This window comes from Lipophrys pholis, assembly GCF_963383615.2.
Source record: "Lipophrys pholis genome assembly, chromosome: 14".
Taxonomy (NCBI): Eukaryota; Metazoa; Chordata; class Actinopteri; order Blenniiformes; family Blenniidae; genus Lipophrys; species Lipophrys pholis.
Genome location: NC_137633.1, coordinates 10627738 through 10654092, shown reverse-complemented (window position 1 = coordinate 10654092; position 26355 = coordinate 10627738). Strand labels below are relative to the sequence as shown.

General features: G+C 42.5%; 1 protein-coding gene across 1 annotated transcript in view; it reads left to right on the top strand.

Moving 5' to 3' along the window:
* The window catches only part of pacrg (PARK2 co-regulated), a gene marked incomplete at both ends in the record, with an annotated part of 142726 nt that overhangs the window by 4307 nt on the left and 112064 nt on the right, over positions 1-26355 (top strand). Inside the window, one exon of the mRNA XM_080479845.1 lies at positions 21373-21504. Within this exon, the coding sequence (XP_080335971.1) occupies positions 21373-21504 (132 nt within the window). The remainder of the gene's footprint in view (positions 1-21372; positions 21505-26355) is intronic.

Genomic DNA, 26355 nt, shown 5'->3' with positions numbered 1-26355 from the left:
TTTTTGAAGGTCATAAACACGTCTCCTGTCAAGAGCTTTCACGAGGAAGGCTCCTGTAAAGCCCTTTAATATTCACCATCTCCCCAGAGGATCCGCTGTGTCTGGAACATGAATGATGCTTGCACACTGCCATACCACTGGCTAAATCCCCAACAAGAAAACCATTACATTTTTCAGAGGCCAGCTTGTGTCTGTTGCCTTCAGTTTTTGTTTTTTTTTCTCCCCCGTGGTCACTGACATATCACTCCAGAGAGGGCAGCTGTGCGGAGAGCTGTGATTTGTAGGTAACGACAAGGCCATTTCAAGCCTTGAAAGGGTGTGGGGACTTGAAGCATAGGCTTATTATGCTTTAAAGTATTTGTGGTCATAGAAATTGAATCAATAGCACAGACCTCTGAAACACTACCCCCCCCCCCCCCCCTTTTTTTTTTTTTTTTGTAGTGATTCATCCTCAAGCCTTTAAAGAGAGAAAAAAAAAAGATGCACTTTACATTCTGGTGGGAGGTCGTCACCTTGTGTTTCATACAGAGGAGAGAACAAAGCTGTTATTTTCTGTGTCAGAGGCTTACTTCAGCGAGGTGACAATAAAAACAGAAGGAAAACACGGGTTTTGGGGGAGAGATCAAAAACACCTGCACAGTGTAGCGTCTTAAGTGGACATGAGCGCACATGCAGAGAACATTATAGTTGACAAAGGAAAAGGAAAAGAAAATATGGATCTTTTTGAACCGAGTTGCACAAGTGAGTGATTCGGCTTGAATTAGTTTCGGGCTATAATTACATGAAAAGGCTTTTTTGTCACTTACCACTGTTGGGTGTAACGCATCGCGGTGAAGTGTGCCGCTTTTGTCAGCAACAGGAGAAGTGAAACGCAATTCTGTTGTGAATTTCAAACAATCAGTTTTGTCTGTGTGCTCCTCAAGGTCTTCCATTAGCTGCACTTTTGGCAGATGAAGCTCACTTTTTTTTTCGGGCACGTTTGCTCAACAATCACTCCAGCCAGCACTTCTAACAGATGATGGGAAAGATATTGAAGAGTCGTCTGTAAACTGTTGAGAATGAAAATATGGACACTACATTTGTTCAGCTTAAGGACAGAAATAAGATGCCAGCTGAGCCACGGATTTTTGCTTTTCCGTTCTCTTTGGGCTGGTTTTGTGCTTCGCTTTGAGCAATCCGCTCAATAAAGTGCATGAAAGAAAGATTTATTTTTTTATATCCTCCCTATAAATAGAGATACCTTTGCTAAAATGTCGGCATATTTCACCTTATAAAGGAAACAATTACCTCACAGTGTATCTCATGTTGTGTGGTACCTCTTTTTTTTTGTTTGTTTTGAGTAACTAAGTAACGTTATACAACGTTTTCAAGTGCGTTTTGAGAGTCCATAATCACGACAACGGTGCTCGGAGCCACTGAAAATGCAACTTTTCGAAAATGGCTCCCAATGTGGAACTTTTTAAAAATGCTCCGTCTCTGTGTAAACGGGGAAAACGCAACCTCTGCAATGCTGCCACTGTGCATACGCATCACAGCCGTAGTGAATAGTTCCTTTTGCGCATGCACTAGTAGATGGACAGTACTAACAGTGACTGCCTCTGGAGTGTCATGACTCCCAGTCCATACTCACCCGGGACTCGGTCGTTTTAATCGTTGAGAGTCACCCGTAATAGCAATCCATCTTCATCGTCTGTCCATACGTAATCACAAACGTTTCACGTTTAGAGTATATCGTTTTCTGCATGCATGCACGCGTGTTTGTGGTTTCATTTGTTTTTAGCTGCCTTCCTGTAATCGTTTTCAAAATGTTTGGAATGTAAAAAATAACAAGTTTTCACATGAAACAGTGCCGTGTAAACGAGGCCCAAGTGGATAAAGAAAACCCCATTTAATTATAGTAATAAGTCGTGGGTGTGAGAAACAAATTCACCTTTGCTAATGCCTGACTATTATAACATAGACTGCACAGTGGTGTAGTGGTTGACACTGTGCTCTCAGTGAGACTGTCTCTGGTTTGAGCCCGCGCTAGGCCTTTCTATTCCTTTGCATGTTATTCCTGTGCAGGTGTTGGGTTTTCTTCATATACTCCAGTTTATGCCCATTGTTCAAAAACATACATTTGAGGCTAATTGGTGACCCTAAACTACCTGTAAGTGTGTGTGATACTGTCTGCCTGCTCCAGACCCCTGTGACCCTCAATTGCATAAAGCCGCATAAAAGACGGATGGAGATGGATGGATATTATGACACCTCATAAACTAATCTTCATGCTTGGATCTTTGGAATCCAATAGTGCCTGTGAGTGGTCCTGCGTCTTGTATGCAACATTATCTACAATGGTCAAATGGATGACTTTCATGCAGAGATTAAGTAAGGCTGAACTAGTAATGATCGATGATGGTTCCTTTCTATTTATATCCATCCAGGGCACCAGGACGCTAATGGAGCATCTAAATTAAATGCAGTCATGAAAAGTACAATTTGATAAAGCCGGTGCAGTGAAAGATAATGAAAGAATTACTATAGATCCTATTACCAGTATGGCAGAATCTCTGAGTTGTCAAATTCATAATGCCTCACAGAATACATTGTGTTGCCGTGCCAATGCCAAACCCAATTACAGTATGCAGAGCAATTCCCATTCCGCAGCCTTACAACCACAGTATTCCCATTTTATTCAAGTTTATGCAGCCTGACATTATCTGAGTCCTTGTAGGAGGGGGTGGTGTTTGCCCTAACCAATGACTACCTAACATATTCGTCTTGCAGATGTAGCTTTCAGTTGACACACTCCTGGTTGTAGAAAGTGCTGTGAGAGGGTAATTACTCTGATAAAACAAAGTTAACAGAACTGATATTACTGTCGACCTACAGTGCATGTACAGTACATATTGGGAAATGTCATCCTTGCCTGTCGATTTGTGGTTTTAATAAATAATTATTAAAACTTATCTGTCTGTGTAGAAAGAGAATTGTTCAGTCTGAATTCCCGTTATTTCTTTATTTGAGTACATGAACAAATCAGGAACGTGGGTAGCCATCGAGAGGTGTTTATTCAGGGAAACTTATTCCATGTCTGTTCTATAACTCTCACCCAAAATCATTTTAAGAGAAAGTATTGACCTTAGTATGAGAGTTCAGTAATAGAGTTTGGATTTATAGAATAAGGTAGAAACATACGTTTTTCCACTCCGCCATGTGCTTCACTGCACATTTTGAAAAATAATGGAGGTGCTACGTTTTAAGGTTGTGCGTGTTTTCCTCTTCCTGCTAAGGCAATTTCTTTTAAACTCATTGATGGCATTAAATCACATGTTTCACATGTTCTGTCTCTGAGTGACCTGATTAGGTTAGTGTGTTAGTCTCAATTTAAGAGCTGCATTCTTTGAAGGACACAGCTTTTTTTCAAACTTTGGAGGGCAGGTCCTTCCTAAGCTGGGTAGTTTGCAGGCTAAAGTTTATGGAACTAGACAGTCTACAGGACAATTCTGGCCTCACAGTTGTGTTGGAAAGTTATGCAACCGTGGCAGCAGAACCTTAATACTTAGAGAGTTGAAAATAGAATTGTAGGCAGTTGTATTTCTCTATTGGAAGGCAGTTTTGTTGGAGGGGGGTGACATGCTTCACCCAGCTCCACTAATAATAATAATAATAATAATACATTCAGTCTTATTTGTAATTAGTTCTGTTTGATTGAGTTGTAAGCCAATGCTGACACCTGAAAGTGTATTCTCTTGATTAGGGTATCCTTCATAACTGAAGCCTGGGTGGGGAAAAGAATTATGCCAATTAGAAATGTTATCAAGCAAATTCTTATGTTTACTTAGCACTATGAATTTTGAAATTTCTGTCTTAGATATGGAGGATATACAAGTGGAATAATTCAGAAGAGCCCAAAGAAACAGTGCCATCACATTTGGCCCAATTTTGTTAAAAGGTACACAGTGTAATGTTTGACAATGTGTTTGTCAGCTGATGGATCAGATTGTAACCGTTTACATGAACTCTGAATAAAGCGATCAGAGTGCTGTGCAGGTTTACGTTTACCCAGAAGCCTCACATTATTGAAGTTGAATTTATTATAGACCATTCAAGCTTGTATTTCTTTTATACACTGTGACACAACAACAAAACATTCTCCTTTTTAAAAATATGGCAGGGAAAAGATGATGGAATATTTTATGATTTAGTGTGGCGGCGTTGTGTCCTGCATTCATCACTGCATTTATATTAAAACGTAGCGCGATGCGTTTCGTGGTGACGCTACATCATAGACGTGCATCGCAATGCTCCGACATTGGTGAGCAATCTGATGGGTGGTTTACTTGGTCTCCGATTGGATTATGGGGCCTATCCAATCAGACAAGACTGTGTACGCGACACAGTTTTATTCAGATTAGTGTTTAATCAGATTACTTTTGATCCTTATAACCTCGGCTACTGAGTTTCTACTGTTGTTGTGGAGGTTCAGTCAGCTTGTCCTTTGACTATCGCCTTGATTTTGACTTGAGTGAGCGGCAACATTTATTGCAAGGCTCTCTGTATTTCTTGTCACAATAGTTTGACCGTTTAACTCTTCGGGGTCAGTATTTTTTTTTGCTGAGCCGATCAGAAAACTCAGCGGATGGATGATGATTAATGAAAATGAAAATAGCTTTTCAACACCTTTTTGAGCTGCTCTGTGCTCTGTTGCACCGTTTGCCGAACAGGAAAGGTGCAAAGAAAAAGAAAGCAAGCCTTATCCCAACCTGAACTTTCACAAAGCATAGGTTCGCATACCGTTGAGACGATGGACTGCCTATATAACGATCACACCTCATTTACTGTTTGCGTGGCCTCTGGGATAAAAATGGAGCGAGCAAACAGTGTCCCCAAGTCTGGTACATCCCCACATACAATCCGCCAACCCCATTCCCCGGGCCCCACCGTCATCTCTGGCTCACCCCACTAACCTCAGGGGACAGATGGAGACACCATGCTTGCGAACGTGACCTCCATATCTTATTCTTTTTCTCCCCTGCAGCATCATCATTATAAACCTGAGCAGATGTCTCAGCCCCTTGTGCTATCTCTCTGCTGTTGCCTCTATTTCTTTCTCTGCAGGACCTTCTCTCAACCAGCCACCACTCTGGAAATAAAAACATTTACACAGGGAATCAATAGGCTGCTAGACAATTACTTAATATACACTATAAATCCTAAACTAAATCAATTAAATAATACAGGCAGCATAATGAGAGTTAACAGAGCGTGGGTATATTTTGATTTAATTGTGTTGTCTCACAGTAGTTTTTGCTTTTGGGGGGTAGTTTGGAAGCATGCTTTGTTAACACTGTGTTAAAGAGGTGTTTATTCACGTCTCAGCTATTTGCCTTTGATGCTCCAACCCCTGAGTGTCATCTTAATAAATAGATCCATCTAACAAATTAAACAAGTGACAGTTCAGAATTGATCCTTGATAAGGGCTTAAATGAGTGTGTAAATTCATTGCTACTTGATTAAATGTGATCTTAATTCAAATTGCTTGATAAATACAAAAAGCCAGTTAAAAACCTCTCCTTAATTTGATTTGGTCGAGAAATATTGAAGATTTAAAAGTTCGTCTAACAGTCCTATATCGCTTAAAGTGACAAAATCCTTTCTTCTTTCCACTAAGAAAACATCACATGGTGGATAAACCACAAGAAAAAGCCCAGGAACACTGTGAGAAATGAGATAAATTATAATTCCATTTTCACTTTTGTAGATAGCCTGTTGTTGATCAAGATTTAATCCTGGAATACTTTTATGATGATGGATCTGTCAATTTATTATTTTCATTCACAGTCAAAATCTTTCCTTCTCATCATTCCAAACACATTTAACTGACTTGGGGAACAGTAATGTGCCCAGCTTGCTGCATAAATGGGTGATGAAGACGGCTGGGTTGTTTTGCGCCCGCGTCGTGCCCGACCTTTGCAAAACGAAGCAAACTGTTGGATGCCATGCTGTGGATTTGCTCACGTATCCGCTTGCGTGAACTGCCTCATGGAAATACTTTTGAAAAAAGTGATGTTTGGAAACACACACCCCCGCGCTTACAATTTCTCTGTGTCCGTCCCCCCCGCACTCTGCTGCTGCTCGCTCATCTTATCAGCACCACAAGTCTGCAGTCCATCCCAGTAAGCAGCTGGGTTATTTGAGGAAGAATTGAGTCATGGTGAAACAGGTTAAATTGGCAATGGGCTCTGAAGGCCTGCTGGCATTTCCATTACTATCGATCAACCACGGGGCCTAAAGGCCTTGAGTGGACGAGAGCGTTGGCTGACATGAAAACCTTGCAGTTTTCCCCATAACTTTGTACTTTGTTGACTTTCGCTGCTTGGCTCCTTACTTTGTAAACTGTGCCATAAATAAAATCCATTTAGAAGCACATCTTAAGTCTGTTGATACATTTTTATGTCAATGAAATTCTGTCAATTTTAAGCAATCTTCATACTGAAGCAGAAGCTGTTTTAATCATCTGGACAGTTCAATTGGTCGGCTCTCCAGAAAGTACTTTCTTTGCTCCATGTTCCTCTCATGTTCCAGGTATCTCCATGTAGATTAGATTGTAATTGATGGCATGCCATCTAAAGTGCAGGACTGCTGAAGTGTCTGTGACCTTTTCCACAGTTGAAGAAAAACACCATCTGGTAACTATGAAGAAGTATTTCCACAACATTCCACCGTGACCTTATGTGAAGTGCTCGGCTGATTATGTCTATTATGTTTGCTTTCCACAGAGCTTGGTTGACAATTACACTGGCCTCTGTGTTTGTTATGTTCTCCTTCAAGCTCTTGTAGCTTGCATTCTAATTAGATGGCGTTTAATAGAGAATGTTTATTGCTCCTTGCAGGGCCTCTATTTTCTGCTTTGGAGTTAATTAGCCCTATGTCATGTGATAACCGACGCAGAGGACATCCACCCTATGCTTTGTCTACGAGCAGTGTCCTTCTCCCAAAGGCAGATATGCAACGCATTGCTTGAATCACTTGCTCATATCTCCTTTCTCCAAGTTGTCGTAAAAGTTTCAAAGAACATGATGATAGCGTCGGATGTCATGAGTAACTATAATGAACATTCACACAGATGCTTTTTGTTGGCAGTGGCCATTTTGTTCATTAGAACCCGAATTGACCATATAACTGGTTTGAAATGAGCTCATCCTACTGTTTACCGCGCAACCTAAATGCATCTTCTAGGATTTCATTATTTCATCAAAATACAACCAATTAATGTGCGTAAAATGTGATAAAGCTAGTCGTCAGAAGGAAAACTTATATCTGTAATTGCTGATTGTTAAACTAAATTTATGGTTGAATTTGATTAAAAATGGTATATCACTTCTATTCTGAATCCTTGGAACTCCGGTTAGGACTTAGCCACAGTCTGGAGTTTTCATTTTCACATTTTCATCTGTACAATTCAATAATCAGTACAAAAACAATCCAAGTTGAAGTTTGGACTGTGATTTTGTCAACCACTTCAGCCATCTGACAGTGTAATAGTGTCTGGCTGAAAATCAAAGTTTCAGTTTCTGGGATGTATGTAGGCGGCTCACTTTGTTCAGTGGATGTAGCCACGAGCCAAATGGATTACAGTAACGAGGGTTTCATCTCTTTTTTCCTAACAACCTGCGTTTCTGTTTTCAAACTGTTTCTTCTACATGTATCATTTAAGACAGCCAAAATACCCCAGCTGTCTTTACTTGTTGTGACAGGACATGTTACAGGAGCTTTTTCATTTTTGGCATATGGGAGACTGTTAACATACTATTTTTTTAAAAAGAAACGTGATATTATGTGCACACTTTTTTTTAGACGCCTCGGTTTCACATTTCAATCTCCTCAAGAGCTCAGTGAACCAATGGTCATCATGTGTTTTCTTGTGTCCACGTATTAAATGATTAAACTTTTTTTCAAAACCTAAATTTAAAGATGAAATATGTTATGACAGTAAACTATGAAGATATATTTATTTACAATTAATTTAAACGCCAAAGACAAAAATCTGCAGTCTGAAGCTATGATGGCTTTGCTGTTTTTTTTTTTGTGTCTGAGGTCTTCAGGTCTGGTTTTTCCCAGTCTGTTTCCATGTTTCTGTTGTCATGGTTGCGGTTCTTGTGATGGTTTTTGTTTCATAATCCGTGTTACAATGAGGTTTAGGCCGTTTACGTTTGGTGTTGTAGTTGGTCTAGTTGGTGTTGTCTGTCAATGTCTGCCTTCTGCTTCTATGTCTTTGGTGCGGTGTTGCTCTGCCCTCCACATGTCTCACCCTGATTACTCATGAATGTTGTGATCTGCACCTTGTTGGCGCCATCAGTCTTGCCCGTGGCCATTTCGTTGTGTAGTGGTTTGGGTGTTATTTCAATTTTGGTCACGTGCTTTTAACATTCTGTCCATTTATTGGCCCCTCTTGTCAGGTTTTACAGTCTTCTCAGGGTTTTGATCTCACTTTGGATTTTGAATTATGTTTTTGGACTGGTCCTTTTCTTGTATGACTGATTCCGTGTGTACAACTCTCCAAGTCGACTGCCAAGATCAAGTCTGTCTTCTGCCCTTGTTTTTTTTGGCTTCGCTGTCCACGCCCCCCGCTTGACAGAAACTTTTAGTTTAGTTGGTTCCTCAACACTTGAATCATCAGTCTTAAAATAGTTAAGCCATGTAATTATGTGGCTCATGTAGTCTAACTCGACCCAACTGCTGCACGCTTGACATACTTTAACTGAAACACACAAAACTTTTTAATCTTGGTGTTGTACCCATCATTGCTCTGTCTCTTCATTCACTGCATACTAATGCGAATCTCAAACTGAAACATGGGCCAAAGCCTGGTGCTGCTTCTGCCTACAGCATTAACTCTCCTGCCATCAACACATGTACCTTTAGGCTTTTCGTTTAGGCTTTTGTTTTCACGTTCTAGGGGCCTTTGGCTCTGTAAGATTACGATGTCTACCAACTCTGGTGCACTTGATTTAAATGAATAGGGTCTTTGCATAATTTGCTGTAGAGCAGTGGACCCCAGAAATATGTCTGGGAAACCACTGTCTCATCTCCTCACTAGAAATGAGTTGTATTGTTACTCATTTGAGGAGTGCCTCTTCTTAAATCTTAAATTGTGGATGTAAGGAATGATGTAAATTTTCACTGATAGGGTACTATGGCTCTTACCCTATGGTGTGTAGTGCAAATGCTATCAAACACCTGCTTATTTACATTTTAATACTGCTGGTTAGTTGTATCTGTTGTGAGTGAATTAATCTGGTTTTATAATTTTCAAACCCGCAATTCCTAAAAAATCGGAGCTCAAATTAGATACCTGATAGCATAATCTTTTTTGGCAGACAAATGTTTTCGGCTGACTTTAAAGCTGACCTCATTTTCAAAATGTTCATCCTCGTGAGGTAAGTTTGAATCAGGTGTTTGCAATATGCTGTGTACCACATTGTGTAGTCCTCCCGTGTCTTTCAGATGTGGTAAAGTAAACACTTGAGTAGAAGTACAGATAGTAGGTGTGCATTTTTGTTCTGAGCTGGCAGCTTTTTCTCTTAAACAAGGTCGCGGATGGAGTGTCTTTCGGCTTTCATTCTGCTCCATCTGTTGCTTTCAGACATCTTATAACTAGCTGTTTCTGTCACAACCCTCGCTCTCATTAGCTGCCTTTTTTTTTTAGTCTCTGGTCAATCCTGCCTCTCTTCTCTGGGCTGTCTTGTATTATTTATTGTCTTCTTGTATTAATTTTGCAGTTCCGTCATTAACCGATGAAGTCATGAAATGATGCATCCCAGTTTATTCCCTCAAATGCAATCTGAAATTTAAACTCCAGAAACATTTTTGTTTTCACAGTGTCAACATAAAAAGCTGTCTAACACGTTGAAACTCAAGCAAAGTAAAGCTCTGTGGACCCTCGACATACCGAGACATATTAGTATGACCCAATGTGAACCTTGTCACAAAAACTCGAACTTGGATGAGACAGACATTAAGCACATTAATTAGACAGCACATTAGCTATGTGTGCTCTCACCCTCCATCATTATCACCTATTACTCTGACTTGTCCTTGTTGGAGGAGAATGAATGCTTTTAGGTGCTCTAATCCGCTGCTGTTGTGTATGTGTTACAGTACGTGCTTCAACTGCAGGGTCATATGTGGCAGCTCACATACTGCCGACATCAACATAATGGGAACCATGCAGCAGAAAAATCAATGTATCTGACAAACACAGTTGTTCCAATCCAATAGTGTCCAATGGTGGCCTTTGTTTGGATACCCCCCCCCCCGCCCCCCCACTTTGAAAATCTTTGAAAATCACCAACAACGCCACATTGGTCTGACCTTTTACATTTTGCTGATCAACTTAGAAAACAAAATGGGCAATACATGTGTAATCCTGCTGCACAGTGGTATAGTGGTTAGCACCTCTCCCTCACAGTGAAAATATTTCCAGTTCAAGCTCGGGTTTGGAGCTTTATAGTGCAGTGTGCACAAGCCCAATGTAAATTTGTGCGTTTTTTCAAGTTACTCCAATTCCTATCCACAGTCCAAAAACATGCCTTTTGAGGTCAAATGTAGACACTAAATTGTCCATAGGTCTGAATGTGGTGTGATTTGTTATCTATTTCTCTATATTTGCACTGTGACAGACTGGCGGGCTTGACCAGGTTTATATCTTGACTTCAACCTTAGTTAGCTTCGATTGGTTCTGATTGGGTTTAGAAATGGATGGATGTGCAATCCCTCAAAAGACAGTAAAACAATCTAAGATACAAAGCTCTACGTTTGCTGTTGTAATCCTGTAATGACGTTACAGAATAAATATGTTGCCTATTTATAACTGACATTGTTTGTGCAGTGGTGGCCTAAAAGTCACTGCAGATTATAGAAGGTTGCAGGTTCACAGGTTCGAATCCTACTGACAACAGGTTACCAAGGTGGGTCACTGAGCAAAGCCCTTGACCCCCAACAGCTCTCCAGGGGCCGCATCATGGCAACCAACTGGTCCTAGTATTAACAGGAAGGGCTAAATGCAGAGGAGTAATTTCCCCAAGGGGATCAATAAAGTATGGTTTCTTTCTTTCTTTGAAGAGAAAAAGGATGGAAGGGCAATCGTGCTACACTCTAGTAGACTGAATTCCTTTCAAAACTCTGCAGTCAACTTCATACGTGAGGCTTGAGGGCTGTGGTGTTCTTCACCCTGTGCAAAGAAAGTAAACCTGCAAACCCTTTGAGATTCGAAGTAGTAGTATTTCCCCTTTAGAATTCCACAGAGGATTACTGTGCTATTTAGCTCATGCCTCGCATCCAGCTGAGTCGAACTGCTCCCAGTTAAAGGTACGCTGGAGGCAAGATCTCTGCAGCAGTTACCTGGAGTAGGCAGGAAAAGAGAAAGGCTGGAAGGCAAAAGTACTCTGATACTGTCAGAAACAATCTGCATCATGGCCCAGCGCCCCTCTGCTCCCGCCACCTCTGCTCATTACCCCCGTCGTCCGGAAACACCAAGCAAATTCTACTAACGAGCGTTTGATCAACACAGAGCGCAGTAGCAGAAAAAGACAGGCAACCTGTTCATGGCTCATTTTTCTCTCTCTCTCTCTACCTTTCTCTCTTCTCTACTTTTGTCTGTATTTTCTCTTTCTTTCTCTCTCTCTCTCTCTCCCTCTCTCTCTCTCTCTCTCTCTCTCTCTCTCTCTCTCTCTCTCTCTCTCTCTCTCTCTCTCTCTCCCTCTCTCCTTGCTCCCTTAAGACAGATGAGAACAAAGGGAGAGAAAGAAGAAAAGCAATATAACCTCTTGGCCCTTATCTGCGGAACACACCAGAGCATGTCTGGTCTCAGGCATGGCTTTGCCTGTCCTTTGAAGGAGCTCATCTCCCTTTGATTTCAGCCAAATGGTTCAGCACAGTGACAGATGCTCAACTTTCCATCTGCCACTCTGACACCCATCTCTTTAGTGTTGTTGAATCTAACTGACTTTGTTTGTACTGTCTGTCGGGCTGTCTGAGTAAGGGTGTGACACGGATGCTGATGTGAGTGCTAATGTGAGAGACTGTGGTATAAGGCCTTTCATGGAAACAGATAAAAGAACTCCCCACCACTTCTGTTGGGTCGTCAGTAGTGTCTTGGCTGCATTTCTCTATTAACATTTTGGACGTTTAGTTGATGTGCTGATATTGAGTGATTTAATGAGGATTCTTAAGGGTCATCATCACATTACCTTGGCAATATTCCTCTGAGATGGACCAGAGAAAGACATAAAAATTCAAGCCAAGGAGAGTCATAGAAGCCAGCCTTTTTATGGGAGGAAATTAGAGTGAGGAGAGGGGACAGATATTGAAGACGGAATATGATTCAGGAGGGAGAGCATGACGAAGCACACCTTCTAATACATAAGTATTCATTTTATGATTAAAGATGAAAGCTGCTCAGACTAAGCCCGGCAGGTCATATCAAACTCTTTCCTAAATGATAAACTGTAATACTACAGTTTTAATTTTTGCTTTTCTGTGGTAGTTTTTGAAAAAAATTTATATATTTTACACTGACCATGAGCTGTGTTACAGCATGTCTCACAATGGATATCTATCCATCCATCCATCCATCCATCCATCCATCCATCCATCCATCCATCCATCCATCCATCCATCCATCCATCCATCCATCCATCCATCCATCCATCCATCCATCCATCCATCCATCCATCCAACCATCCAGACCAACTCTGGTCAAATGGCAGTGAAGAACTAGGACTGCTAACACAAAAGACTATCTAGTGATTGTCTCACCCCCCCATTCCTAGTTGTTGATAACCACTTAACCTACCAAGCACGCCTTTGGAAAGTGAGAAAGAATCAAATGGACTACTTTCTGATTCTGCTGCAGCCCAGACAAGCAGGCTAAGCATTGACTTGTACATGGATAAAACATTAATTGACCGGGATGTATTTTGACCTGCATTCCTCCTGATGGCTCTCTAATGAAAATAGTGTTTGTATGAAGACCATTTGTACACATTTTCTTTCATATACACAAGGTTGTAAAAATACTTCATTCCATTTATGCAGTCTTGATTTATGCTTCAGTCAAAAGCATAGGATACAGTAGGTGGCACAGAGAGACTTGTGCTAATAGCTTAGACACCTGTTCCCCTGTCAGCACATCAGGTAACTGCAATGCAGGGCAAGGGGTGGAAAAGTGGGAGGAGTGATTGAATAGATGGATGGATCAATGAATGGAATGTTCCGTGAGAGACTTGATGCAGACAAGCCAATGCTCAAAAGTCAGTAGTTGCTGGCACAATATTCTTTTGTGTGCGTCAACATCTTTATACTCTTATTTGTTTGTGTGTCTGTGTGCACCTGTTTTACCTCCTTCTTGCTCAGGTAGAAGTGTTGCCTCTGTCTTAGAGGAGAGGCTGCTGCGGTAAGCACAGTGTGAGAATCGAGGCGTTATACAACTTGCCTGTTTATAAGGCGTTCGGGGAGCAAAATATTTTCTTTCCCTTTGTCTTTCAAACAGATCCGTAGGGTGGACTATCATCCGGAGAGTTATTCTTGCTGAAGGTCACAATAACAGACCTCTGTTCCATATCACTCACTGTTTCCTGTAACAACCTCTGCTGGGAGCCTCTCTCTCCTGTTAGCTTGTCAAGTAAACAATTTTTGGATTAAGAAGCATTTTCCCTATGTTCAGGCAAGTAAAAGAAAGCAGAAGAAGATGTGTGTTTGTCTGACTAGATGTGTGCAGCTGATTTAGGCATTCTATGTTTTATCTTCAGGCATACAGCCTTCACTTGGCTTTCTTCCTGTTTAATTTATGTAAAGGTCAAATTTCATTTCATGACAGGCTTTTGTCTCTGCATGGCGTCTCTGTAAGCAAACCTCCGACATCATTTTTTAACCGACGGCCTTACGAGCAGCACGGCTGATATCCAGGAATAGAAATTCGCACAGGGCATGCGATAAGACCAAGAGCCTGGGGTTCATTTTGCAATACATACTAATCACCTAGATAATGTTCTTCACTGTTAAACAATATTCCCATATCAGAGGTAGAACCTGTATCTCTTACCATGTGCTGCCTCCTTATCTCCCCGTGCCTCCCTCCACTCCCCAGGGATGTGTCAGTGCTGGTCGACCAGTGACACTTGTCATCGGGGGTGTATGTGTCTGTGGCGTTGTACGGTGTGATGAGGCTGCAGACTGACCTGCTCTCTCTCATTTCTTATTTGTCGCTGTCAGTCTGTAACTATAGTGGAATCAATGTCCTTGTATTGTTGTGGGTGTGTCCTTCTCCTTCTAAGGGCAAATCAAACCTTCCTGTGCCTTTCCATGACTCCACTACACCAGTCATGCTCACCTGCCTTTGCACTGCTGGTTCTTGCCTTCTTGCCCAGCTCAGCATCTCACTATCTGGCTGTGTATTTCTCTTGCTGCCCCCTTATCAGCTGAGCCGGCTGTTCCCCCACTGCCTGCAAAACAAACTTCACCCGCTGGATGTGTCATGCAACTATTCCGAGCTGCGACCAGCACTCCATATCCACTAACACAGTGTTGTTACTGACTTCAGGAACATTAATATTCTACAAGGGGGTTTTCAGTCCAACATCAATTAAATGCATTTATGAGGATGTTTATTGATGAGGAGCTAGTTATTTGGTGAATGAAATTGGGAGGAGAGTTAAATTCCTTCAGTCTCAGCAGAAGAGGTGGCAGTTGCAGCAGGTCAGGGCTGTAGTTCCCCTTGTGTGTGTCATTAATTTCATGGCCCTGTGCAGTGTTTTAATACCTTCAGGTGTCATTACTGATTGGAGCTGTAAACTCACAGCGTCCGATTAGTGCACACCTCCGCTCAGCTCTCCGACAGGCCAGTAGTAAAGACTGTCCTTATGAGTCTCCCACAGTCAAATAATTAATCAGATGCATGCATGGCAGATGTAACGGAACAAAACCTTTTTAACACAATCAAAAGTTCATTTTGTATTCATAAACAAAATGGCAACGTAAACCAGCAGCACTTATACTGATGAGGTGGAGAAACCATTTACTCAATTTATTCATTTTTTTTTTTTAACCAATCTTTGACACATCTTAAATATGCTCTTGCATTATTAAAAAAAATAAAAATCATTCCTCACGGCAGGCTGAAAAAAACAAAGCGTTTAATCCATATATCGTTTACACTTCTTTATCCAATTCAAAGTCGCAGTGCAACAATAGGTGAAAGCATCATACACTCAGTCCACCATAGGACAACCCCAGAAGGATGACACACAAGCTCACATTCACAACCACGACCACCTCAATACACGCTCCTATTTTTAAGAGCACACATGACATGCAAGTCCTATGCTAACTAGTCAATTTTTGGTGACGTTTGAATTCTTAACCATTTGAAAAATGAAGATGTTGTTGTCATGTCGTGATCCATCAGGACCAAATGATATAAATATTCATACCTGATCATAGCACACAGTCTTAATTTGTCTCAATTACATGTATTCAGAGATTTTGCCTTTTCGTAAAATTAGCATTGGTTTTAAACTTCACTTATATCTTTATTTATAATAGTATGAAAAAAAAGCATGAAAATAGCTTCCTGAACAAAGAAACATAAAACATTGTTACCTCTCACATCTGGTTGAAACAGATTTCTGCTGGTTTCTTCACAGATTACACTCATATCATTTGAAAACTGCTTGTACGCATGTCCTTCTAAAGGTTTTCACAGTCTGTGTCTGCGTAGTCACCTGGGAAACACGTCTTGGGTTTAGTTGTGACTTGAGTAAAGCAATGTGATTTCTTAAAAAAAATAAAATAAAATCCTCATGGGTTTGCTACATGTGGTCTCCAGTGCACTTAACAAGTAGCAAAAGCTAAGAGCTAATATTTTCTGCCTTTGCAATGCAGGCCGATTCACCGCTTGCCATCATCTCAACTGTGGTTTGGCGATATGAATCAGCCAATAGGGCTCTGTAAGCACAAGGCTGCCCTGCTGCCTGGCTGATAAGTGGGCCACACAGAGGAGATGGAAAAAAACTCAGGGCATTCGCACTGCCTCTCTCTCCCCCTCCTTCTGTCTCGCTCACTCTCCTTTTTCCTGCTCACACAGCTCCTCTTTCATTTATACTCCTCCCCTCACACTCCTACCTCAAACTCTTTCTTTCACATCCCGTTACCGTCTCTCTGTGTCTATGCTGTTCTTTTAAGTGATGGGGTTAAACTAGAGGAGACAGAAAACAGTGGGGCGCTCTTCAGTGCTTGAAGCGGCTTTTTGAAGTTCTCCTTTAAAGTTATCCCTCTTGCACACAGTTCAGTAGTAGGTGGCTGTCATCCATTTCATCCTTGAGTCTTTGTAGTGACACAAGGTGCGTAGTGTCGCCTTTACCTAGCAGTGTCGTCATTTTTCATTACAAACATCCCTGCCCTTATGCCTGTTTGTAGGATACAGTTGATGTGAAAGCCTGTGACACGGTGACAACTGTATAGCACACCTCTACGGTTCTGTGAGCTCCGAACAAAAGACTCTGTTCCCTTTCATCAGTTTGTGGTATTCCCGTCTAGTGAGAGTGCCTTACTCATGTTCTCAGCCGACCTTGTCTGCCACAGTACGGCTAATTTCTGACCGTAATAAAACTCCTTTGCAGACAGTTCTTGCTGTTTGGTCATGAGAAATTAATGGAGTGCTGCACAAACATTGCAGATTTATTCTTCTGAAAGGAATCAGCCTCCCACCAGTGTGTGATTTGCCCAACAGAGGGAATGAGTAAGTGAAAAATACCCTGTTGACTGATTGTTTGAGCATGACCATATAGCAGTGATCCCCTTACAGCTCTAAGTACCAGCATTATTTTTGACTGTTTCCTGGCTATTTAAAAGCATTTTCAGAAGAGAGCGTACATCAGTCTGGCATCCCTTGTGGCCGGCAAGCAGGCAGCTTGCTGGGTTGTGGTAGCAGAAAATGCCCTGTAAATAAAGAGAGCTAATTTTGTTGCCGGTGGCGGCAATGTGCAAGCTGACCTTATCAGGAGAGCCTCGGCCTTTCTATTCCATCCTCTGCAATTCACCCGCCCTGCCCCCCTCCCTCAGGAAAGGCGGCCTTCCGTACGCAGCTTGATTTCAATAACTTCTCAACCGAGAACGCCGGTGAAATGCAGAGAGAGCGAGTGCGAGCGAGCAAGCTACCTCCTTTGCCGCCTCAGTAAACAGGTGATGCAATGCACCCATGTGCAGTGGCACCCTTGTCCCCTTACAAATGCAAGGCAACAAAATGCATTTTTGCCCTGACAGACAGGAGGCAAAATCCAGGATGGATGGAAATGAAAAGGGAGATTAATGAGAGCCTCATTTAAAAAAAAAAAAAACTGCAGTCATGATGGCAATGCACGGATGGCCACGCATTGACAGACCTTGAGCAGACATCTATCAGCGGTATTCAAAGGTGTTTTAGCGTGGTGCTATGAACCCAAAGAGATGGAGAGATGAGAGAGAGCACGCTGGAGCTGAGGTCCCAGGCAAAGTGATGGATCACCTACATGCTGCAGCAGCCCTGCCATGCTGAACTCACCCTCAGAATTGATGAGCCACACCTATTGTCTCTCGTCTCCCTCTTCCTCGCATATTCACTATTCCCTTCCCCACTCCCTATTATTTCCATATCTTCAGTTACTCTGTCTCTGCTCGCTCATTCCAATTCTTTCCAGGTTCTTTATGTCTCTCCGGCCTACCTCCTCCTCCACCTTTATCCTTGCTCGGTCTCTCTTTTCATTGCTTTCTCTGCGTTCTCCCCCGTGCCTTTTGACTGCTCCACTCCACCCTGTGTGTCAACATCAAGCAGGAGAGCCACGAAAGTGCCATACTAATAAGGTTAGAGGGAGCATCTCTGTTTCTCATGGTGACACCTTTATAAATGACAGGAGCACAAGGCCCTGCTGGTGTTCAATCACCTCTGCAGGGGCTTGCCCACGGGAAACTCAGCATGTGTGGCGTGCCTGCCAGTGTGTGTGTGTGTGTGCACCAAGAGTGCACGTTTGTGCATCACTGCCTCTGTGGGTCCTGCAGCAGCCAGGTTTACGGTGGATATAGTTGGAGCGGACAACAGCATTAGGGAGGAAACAGATCTGGAGGCAGACTGAAGACGAAGGAGAGAAATGACAGCCTGGAGCTCATCTGACCAGCACTGCCTTGTTATGACTCCCTGATATGTGCACCAGGGGCACACAAAACAGACACTTATTGCCTCACACCACCTCTCTCTCTGTTCTGCAGTCTGCTGTCTCTCAGACTCACTTTATGGTCTGCACTGAGGGGCAGGATGTTATCTGCTTGTATTGGCTATCTTACAAACCTCTTTTTTCCCCCCTGTTCTTTGTGTTTTGCCAGTGCTTTAGAGCAGACTTTGAGTTATTTTTTTAAAATTACTTTTTGTGTAAGAATTTACCCTTTTGCATAATCACAACAACTAATTGATGTATAATAAATTTCTAATGTGTTTGGGAGATGTGCGGTCCTAAAAATGGAGACTCGAATAAGTAGCAGCGGTTGCCATTCCCTCAGCATATATCAATTGGTGTAACATAAATCCATGCTCACTCATTAAACACAGAACTTACTCAAGTTGTTCTTGCAACTGTGAGCCACTGTGAGCTTATTATCGAACAATGCTCGCCATATTTGTCCGGATTCCCAGAATCTTCTAAAACAGACGAAACAAACTGGTGACCCTGTTATGCTGTGCAAAGACGAGGTTAGTGTCTCTAACTATTACTTTAGGATTCGGTTTTCTCTTGGCACTCGGGAAGCTTTAGACCCAAATGTCATGAATGGCAGAACAGGAGCAGGCAGATCATTTGAATGGCATCAGGAAGCCAGCAGGTGATAATCTCCCCACTGCGCTCTCCCTATTACAGCTCTCCTTAAGCTGCTAGGAGCTGCAGCCTATAAGTGTAACGAAGGAAAGGGCTTCTTTGTTTGCCTTTTTTTTTTTTTTTTTTTTTTTTTGTAGTTAGTGCAGAAGCACAAGGGAATCTGCCGTTGCGCGTGCTTGTGTCTGAACATTGGTGCGTGTTGGCGATGCGGTGATGATAATTGGGAGAGAAAATGGGGAGACGGCTGTGAAGCTTGCAACACTTCAGCTATGAACACAGGCCACTGAATTGACTGCAGCGTCATCATTCCTGACCATAAAAGCTGCTCAGCCAGTCAATGCAGTCTGGGTTCATTCTCTGCCCGCTGCCCAGTCTGAGCTATTTTTAGCCTCTGTGCAGCGTGGCTCTACCGTCGTTGGAGCTACCTGGATATGAGGGCTTTGTCACTCCTGCAGGCTGGAGCACCACTGATCTAGCAAGCTTTACAGCTTCCTATTTCCACAGTTCGGGCTGCAAAACAACTCCCGCAGTGAGGGGAATGATCAGACACAGACAGAAAGAGACACTGACAATGGTGGCATGTGTTGAAGAGCCAAAATGAAATAACTGCAAAGTTGTAATAATTTATACTCGATGTGACATCAACAGAATTTAAATGAGGCAGTGTCGCTGATCACAATAATCCCAGGTTTGAAGTCTTGCAATTATGGAATGATTAATCAAAAATCTCTTTTGAGAAAGACATTGGTTTTATTCTTGTATGAGACAATAGATGCTGCATGTTTTTTGTGACAACTGATGATTAAACACAACAATGCAACCGAATGTCAAGTCAAAATAAAAGGGAAAGAATGAAAAGATGATAACGGGCATGCACGTTTGCTTTGATGGATTTCCTTCAGATTTGTACAGGAGGCGATACTGCAAGGTCCTTTTGCTTGTGTTTTACATGCGTCGTTAGTCACAGACATTTTGTTTGGGTAGACTTTTTCCTACAGGTATACAAACCTCTGCCTATTAATTCAGCATAATATTATTCTGTATTCCCTGGGATGGTAAACAAATGCTCCAAACGGATTCATTTCAAATGACTTTGCCACAATCCCACGGTGCATTAGGGCTGTACGAATGCAGTCAGTGCTCGGAGACACTCACTCAGGGTCCTTCGGAACACTTTCTCCAGTCTCGGCGCTTCTCTCGGGTGAAGCTTCGCTGACATGAGCTACACAACATTGCACATGTAGCCTAAACATTAATCCATGTTACATCATTCCTTTTTGGCAGTTTTGAGGAGATGCATTTCTGGTTGTAGACTCTCTGATATCTAGGTTGTTTTGGAATTTTATAACAAACATGCAATAGTTGTGAATGATGTAACTTAAGAAAAAAATTGAAATAACTTACTGTCGAGTAGCATCATTGTTAAAAAGAAATTTTAAATTAAAATTGAATTTTTTAAGTTGGGCAACGCTACTAGGCAGCTAACCCGTAGATAACCCGTCCCCATTCCCACTCCGCTCTGCTTGGGAGCTGCTGTGGTGAAATTCACTCTCTCAGTGGGTGGTAATCTGAGGATTAATGACAGCAACACATCTGCCAGTCATGGGGTAGCGTAACACAGATGGCAGGGAATGCACACAAGAGATGTGGACAGGGAAAGACTGGCACTGACGCTCTGTCAATTGTCCACTACAAAATGGTGCTGCAAAGCTCAAACTTAGTCACTCAAACAAATCCAAAGTTGTCTCGATCTCATCCTCAATTATTCAGCGAGAAGTCATTGTTGATGGTGCGCTTCTTTGCACCTAGTTTGGGGTGAATTATCTCTTTGAATCTTATATCTTATATGTGATGTCAAACATTTTATTTAAGTTGGCGCTCGCTACTTAAATAAAAGTGGCACAATCAATTATTTTTGTCTAATGTGTTACATAATGTTGTCGCGAGCCCCTACAACAATAGCAACAGATACTGTAGCTGATGCGATAGGAGTCCCACTGGCTTTCAGTGGCACAGTAATAGCGCATATCCAATATGGAAGCAGAAAAAAAAAGATGATCCTAACAATGCCTCTGGCAGTGCCTCTGGCTACAGGGCCAGTACACACACACACACACACACACACACACACACACACACACACACACACACACACACACACACACACACACACACACACACGCACACACACACACACACACACACACACACACACACACACACACACACACACACACACACACACACACACACACACACACACACAGAGTTCTGTCTTCCTGCGAGGAGCCGAGGAGCAGCCACATGTGTCTCACTGAATTACTTTAAAGAAAAGGCAGTGGGAGTGATTCTATTCTTGTAGGAGAAAACATGGTCAATTCTGATTTCATAAAACACCACTCTCACTCACTGTGCACGTCTCTTTCTGTTTATTTCACTTTCTTGCGGCTTGTTCGTAATGATAATATTCTTCTTTGTGTCTGACCAGGTGGAGGGACCCCCTACTGGGGGGGCTTTTTTGGAGCGGCCCTCCAAATCGACTACCTTTCGCAAGAGCTATGAGCGTGGGGAGTTGCCAATTGCGCTGGACCACACCAAAGGCAACAAAATAGTATGGAAGGTAAGGGGTGCTGTCGTCTGGTAAAAGCTGAGAAACACTTTTTTTTTCACAATCCATCGGCCAAAGGGATTGGTTGCTGAAAGTGTCACCAGGGAAAGCTGCATGTCAGAATTGAGCTGTGTCAGGTACTCCCAATAATACTGAATGACCTTTGGGAGTTAATTCAAAGCTGATGAGACCTAATTAAAATGTTGCCCTAAATCTTTGGCAAAGAAAATACATCAATCAGCCCCTGAAGAAAGTCAAGCAGCACACAGGTTTTTATATATATATATATTCTTTTTTTCTACTCACCGTTTGACTCAACTGAGACACTGTAGTTTTTGTACACACTTCACCCCAGCTGTCAGGTAGATGTGACGGTTGAATCTGAAGACTTGATAAGTGCCATGCAAACACCATTTATCGTCATCATTATCGACTTGACTGAGGTGACGATGACAGTTTCCCCACATATTCACAGGTCCAGTGTGGGCTGTTATCCTGTAGGAGGCAGTGTAGATTAGCTGACTTGAGGCCCCACCTGTCTCACAGCACCAGTCACAGGACCCATCAATCACAGACTCTGTAGGAATTCCAGGCAGTTAAAGCAAAACACATGGAGTAATTGTATATGCATGTGTGTGTGTGTGTGTGCGTGTGTTATATTTGTGTGCTTCAGCATCCCACAGAGCCATTAGGCTTCTGACTGGTACAGTGTGTGTGGGATGAATGCATTTTTCTAATCATCATGTTGCTTTATTTCTACCCCTGCTATGCTACCAGCTATTCTGAAACTTTGCCACCGCCACGGAGCAGCTAGTCTTAATGGCATTTATTCATAGTAAGCAACGATAAATGAATCAAGCAAAATTATGCCCCCTTCCCTTCCTTTTCCCCCACATCAAAGAGAAAAGGAAAGGTGGGTGGGAGAGTCAGTTTTCTCGCTAGTTAGCTGTCCGTCTTCAGGTGAAAACACTGTAAAAGCGTCTCCCTTTGTATGAATTATTTATGTAAAATGTTCAAATGAATCTCTGCGTTTGCAAAAAAAAACAAAAAAAAGTTAGATTTCTTTTGTGCTCTGCCCATGAAAAAGCACTCAGCAAATGGGATGTGGTGGATGAAATTGTTGCTGTCATATCCAGCGCTGCTGTTATGCCTATTGATTTTCTCCCAATACTTATATACAGACTTGTCATCTTTAAAATTCTCGGCAACAAGAAGAGTTTATTACTCAAATTGTGCCTCTCAGGGTTTTTACTTTGACTGTGAACAAGTGTCTGTGAAGTGTTTTTCTTTTCCTTCTTCCTTTTTTTCCTCTATAAAGCAGCATTTGGGATGTTTTTCTTCTATTTCCTCCTATATGACTGCTGTTTGCAGCCCTCTGTTTGTTGAAAACTGTCATGATGGAAATGGTCCGCACTTGCTGTCTGCGTCTGCGGTGAGGTTCGTATATGTGGGTATAGTGTAACAGGGAGTGCAGCTGTGATCGGAGTAAGTGGAGAGGGGCTGCTGCGTGTTTGCACTGAGCTGCCCTCGGGGCACAGGTTCAAGACGGCAGCTCAGGATCAATCCCAGTCTGAGAGCTCAGCCCCCTAGCAAATAAAAAGTCTGCTCAAAGTAAAAAAAAAAAAGGAAAAAAGAAAGAGTCTTTCGGAAAGAAAAATAAATGGCATGTTGATTCAGTTTGTGGATTGAGTCCTCAATATACAGAGCATGCCTGATTTGTGTTTATGTGTGTTTGCGGTGCCTGTGTGCATCGGTATCACTATCTGCTGCGTGTGTGTGTTTGGGTCAGGAGTTCAGGTTACTTCCTACAGAGATGCTTTCTGTACATGTTTACCTCTGCGAGGCAGCAAACAACCAGAGCAACTCACATCTCACACTGACCATGGAGTTCACAAACGGGCCTCATATTTAGCTAAACACACCTGTCCAATCAATATTGGCATCTCCTCTGCACGTAGTTCATTTTTCTCCATTTTCCACAGAAAAAATCACCCGGAGTGGCAGCAGCGACTTTCGACCGCTCAATGAATCATCAATTCCTTTCCTTAGTGGTAACATTTATTCTCTTGCACTTTCTTAGCAGTTCTTGATACTGAATACTCTGTAGTGAAATCAGTTTTGACGTTACTTAGTGGGGAAACATTTTGTTTTTTGAAATCCCATTAGGCGCAGTAGCATGTATCGTTGGCAGGAGGTTGTGTTACCTGTAGCCTATGCCTTAAGATAAACAATCATCCCTCCCAGTTTAATTCCTGAAAGCATGGTATGTTACTACGAATACTTATGTAATATAGTAGTGTAATACCCTTGTTAATTCTCAAAGAATAAGATAAAATATAAAACCGAGTTGACTAATCTGTAAAAGGAAAACACCCAGCAAACTAACTAAAACTAGTCAAATTTCTTCAGAATGTATTCATGCTCCTTTAACTCCTGGAGCCTTATGACAAATTTTTTTTTATTATATACCACGTTGGTTCTGTGAGAGAATATGTATCGTCATCACTGCTCTCTAATGGCTCTGTAGCCCCAACTAGTGGTGGGCGACTGCATTAAGTGGTCTTGTGCATTTGTGAAAGACTAATTTTTTTAACTGGCTATTATTTCAGGTGCTGACTAACAAGAGGGCGGATGTTTAATCATTCCGTTGACTAATGGTGCACATCCTTACTTTTCAAATTCTCATTAGCAATCTTAATTACATTATAACACTTGTATTTTTATTTTGGTGAGCTGATTACTTCCTGGCTTTGTATCCAAATGTTTGAAGAGAGTCTGAAAGACCTATAGCAAGCACTTTGCGTACTGGTTGACACAATGAGCACCATTAAGAATAGTGAGGTTTGGAAACCTCTTTATCACGGACTGTGAAACAGTGAAGCCTTGAATGTTCTTTTATTTTTTTCAACGTCTCCTAAAAATGTGTCTCTTTTATTTTCACTTGCTAAACCCTTTCCCTGAGAGCCACTCAATAAATACATCCCTCATGGGCCTCGGGAGAGCAAATAGTGTAATATTGGCTTACTATTACACTAAATTTGTGTGAGTAGTCTTGCATGTAACTTGCATATAACTGCAGACTGTGACTGTCTCTGTGGAATCAGTTGATGTCAAGCAATCTGTTTAACAGGATATTCTTGAAATGCAGGTTTTGGGAACATTTTAGCACACTTGATGTTGCAAAACACGGACGGCAGTGTGTTGTTGTGGTCGGTGTGAGGAGATCCTGGTTTCCAGTCCAGCCGGGAGCCTTTCTCTGTCGAGTTTGCATCTTCTCTCCGTGCATGTGTGGGCTTTCTCGGGTTCTATCATGTGAACATTGGCAACACTGAGATATTTTCAGGAAGAGAAATATGTGGCATGTGCAAACATGTGTGTTGGTGTGCATGTCTACATGCTGCTCTGTGTGCGTTTGAGTCTGTACGTATGGGGAGGGGGATAGGGGGGAAATGCAAGTGAACTAAATGTCAAGGGCAAGTTGAAAAAGGGAAGGTTGTGTCTGAAAGGTAATTTGGCTCTCCAGAGGTAAAAGCCTCAGCTGTAATGGGGCGCTCAGGTAAAAGCTTTACACGTATGGGGAACATGTGCGGCAGGTAGATAAGAGAGAGTCGAGCAAGTTCCTATCCCTGTCTATGTCTATTTGTGTGCCTGTGTGTGTGTGTGTGTGTGTGTGTGTGTGTGTGTGTGTGTGTGTGTGTGTGTGTGTGTGTGTGTGTGTGTGTGTGTGTGTGTGTGTGTGTGTGTGTGTGTTTGCCCTGTTGCGCACACGCGCGTGTGTGTGTGTTTGTGTGTGTTTGTGCGTGTATTTGGCCCCTACCATAACATTGAAGCCAAAGGCCTGGAACAGCACTGTAATCTACTGCGATCCCCAGTGCCAAAAAGAGAGGGAGATAGAAAGGGAAAGGGGGAAAGGAGAGAAAGAGAGAGAGGGGGGGAGAGAGAGCTCCACAGGGACTCAGCAATCAGGAGACATGGCAGCCGCTTGGCTCTCAGTTATAATGGATGAGTTGAGGTCTTCCTGTGTTCCCCGTGGGGCTTGGTTCGACTCTCCCATCTCAACCCTCTGCTGGGCTCCGTAGGCTTGCAGCCAGACATCATGGTACACAGAATGCATGCACACAGATTCACCCCACATGTACTATAAACCTCACAAACAGTCTTGTTCATTTCATTTCATTGATCGTCTTATCTGTTTTATCTTGTTTCTTGATCTCCTGTTCAGCTCTGTGTCTCCTGTATGCTCCGGGATGTTGTTTTGTCGTCCTTATAAATCCTGCCTGTCTGTTTCTGCGGGGTTCTACCCTTTCATGTCGCCAATAATGCCCCCCTCTGATGGCTCATGTACGTTATCTATTCCCTTTTGTCCTTTTACGGGCCCTGTCTGGGGGCACTGGGAAAAAGCCATTTTATAAAAATATCAATACAAACCTGATTTTTGCAAACCCTCCGCCACCGCACTGGCTTCGGTCGGCAGAAGGGGCGCAGAGATGGGGGTGGGGGTGGGGTGGGGGGGGGGCAATCAATTAATCTGATCAAGCGCTTTAGGAAATAGAGAGCGTAAGCGCTCCTAGGGGACGGATATCCATCTCCTTGGGATGATTGAATTACGCACAGAGTGAGAGTTAGAGAGGAGGGAGGACTGGAGAAATGAGGTGGTTAGGGTGACCGAGGATGAGGGTGCGTGTGCTTGAGAAATGCAGTGGGTGTGTATGCTTGATACAAGTGAAAGATAGAGGGACAGAGAATGAAATAGGGCAATAGCAAAAGAGTGGGGTGAACGAGAGATGAGGTCATTGCAGAAACAGCAAGAAAGAAGCTTAATTTCACGCCCCTTCTTTGCCTATAAAACCATTCCATTTTTTT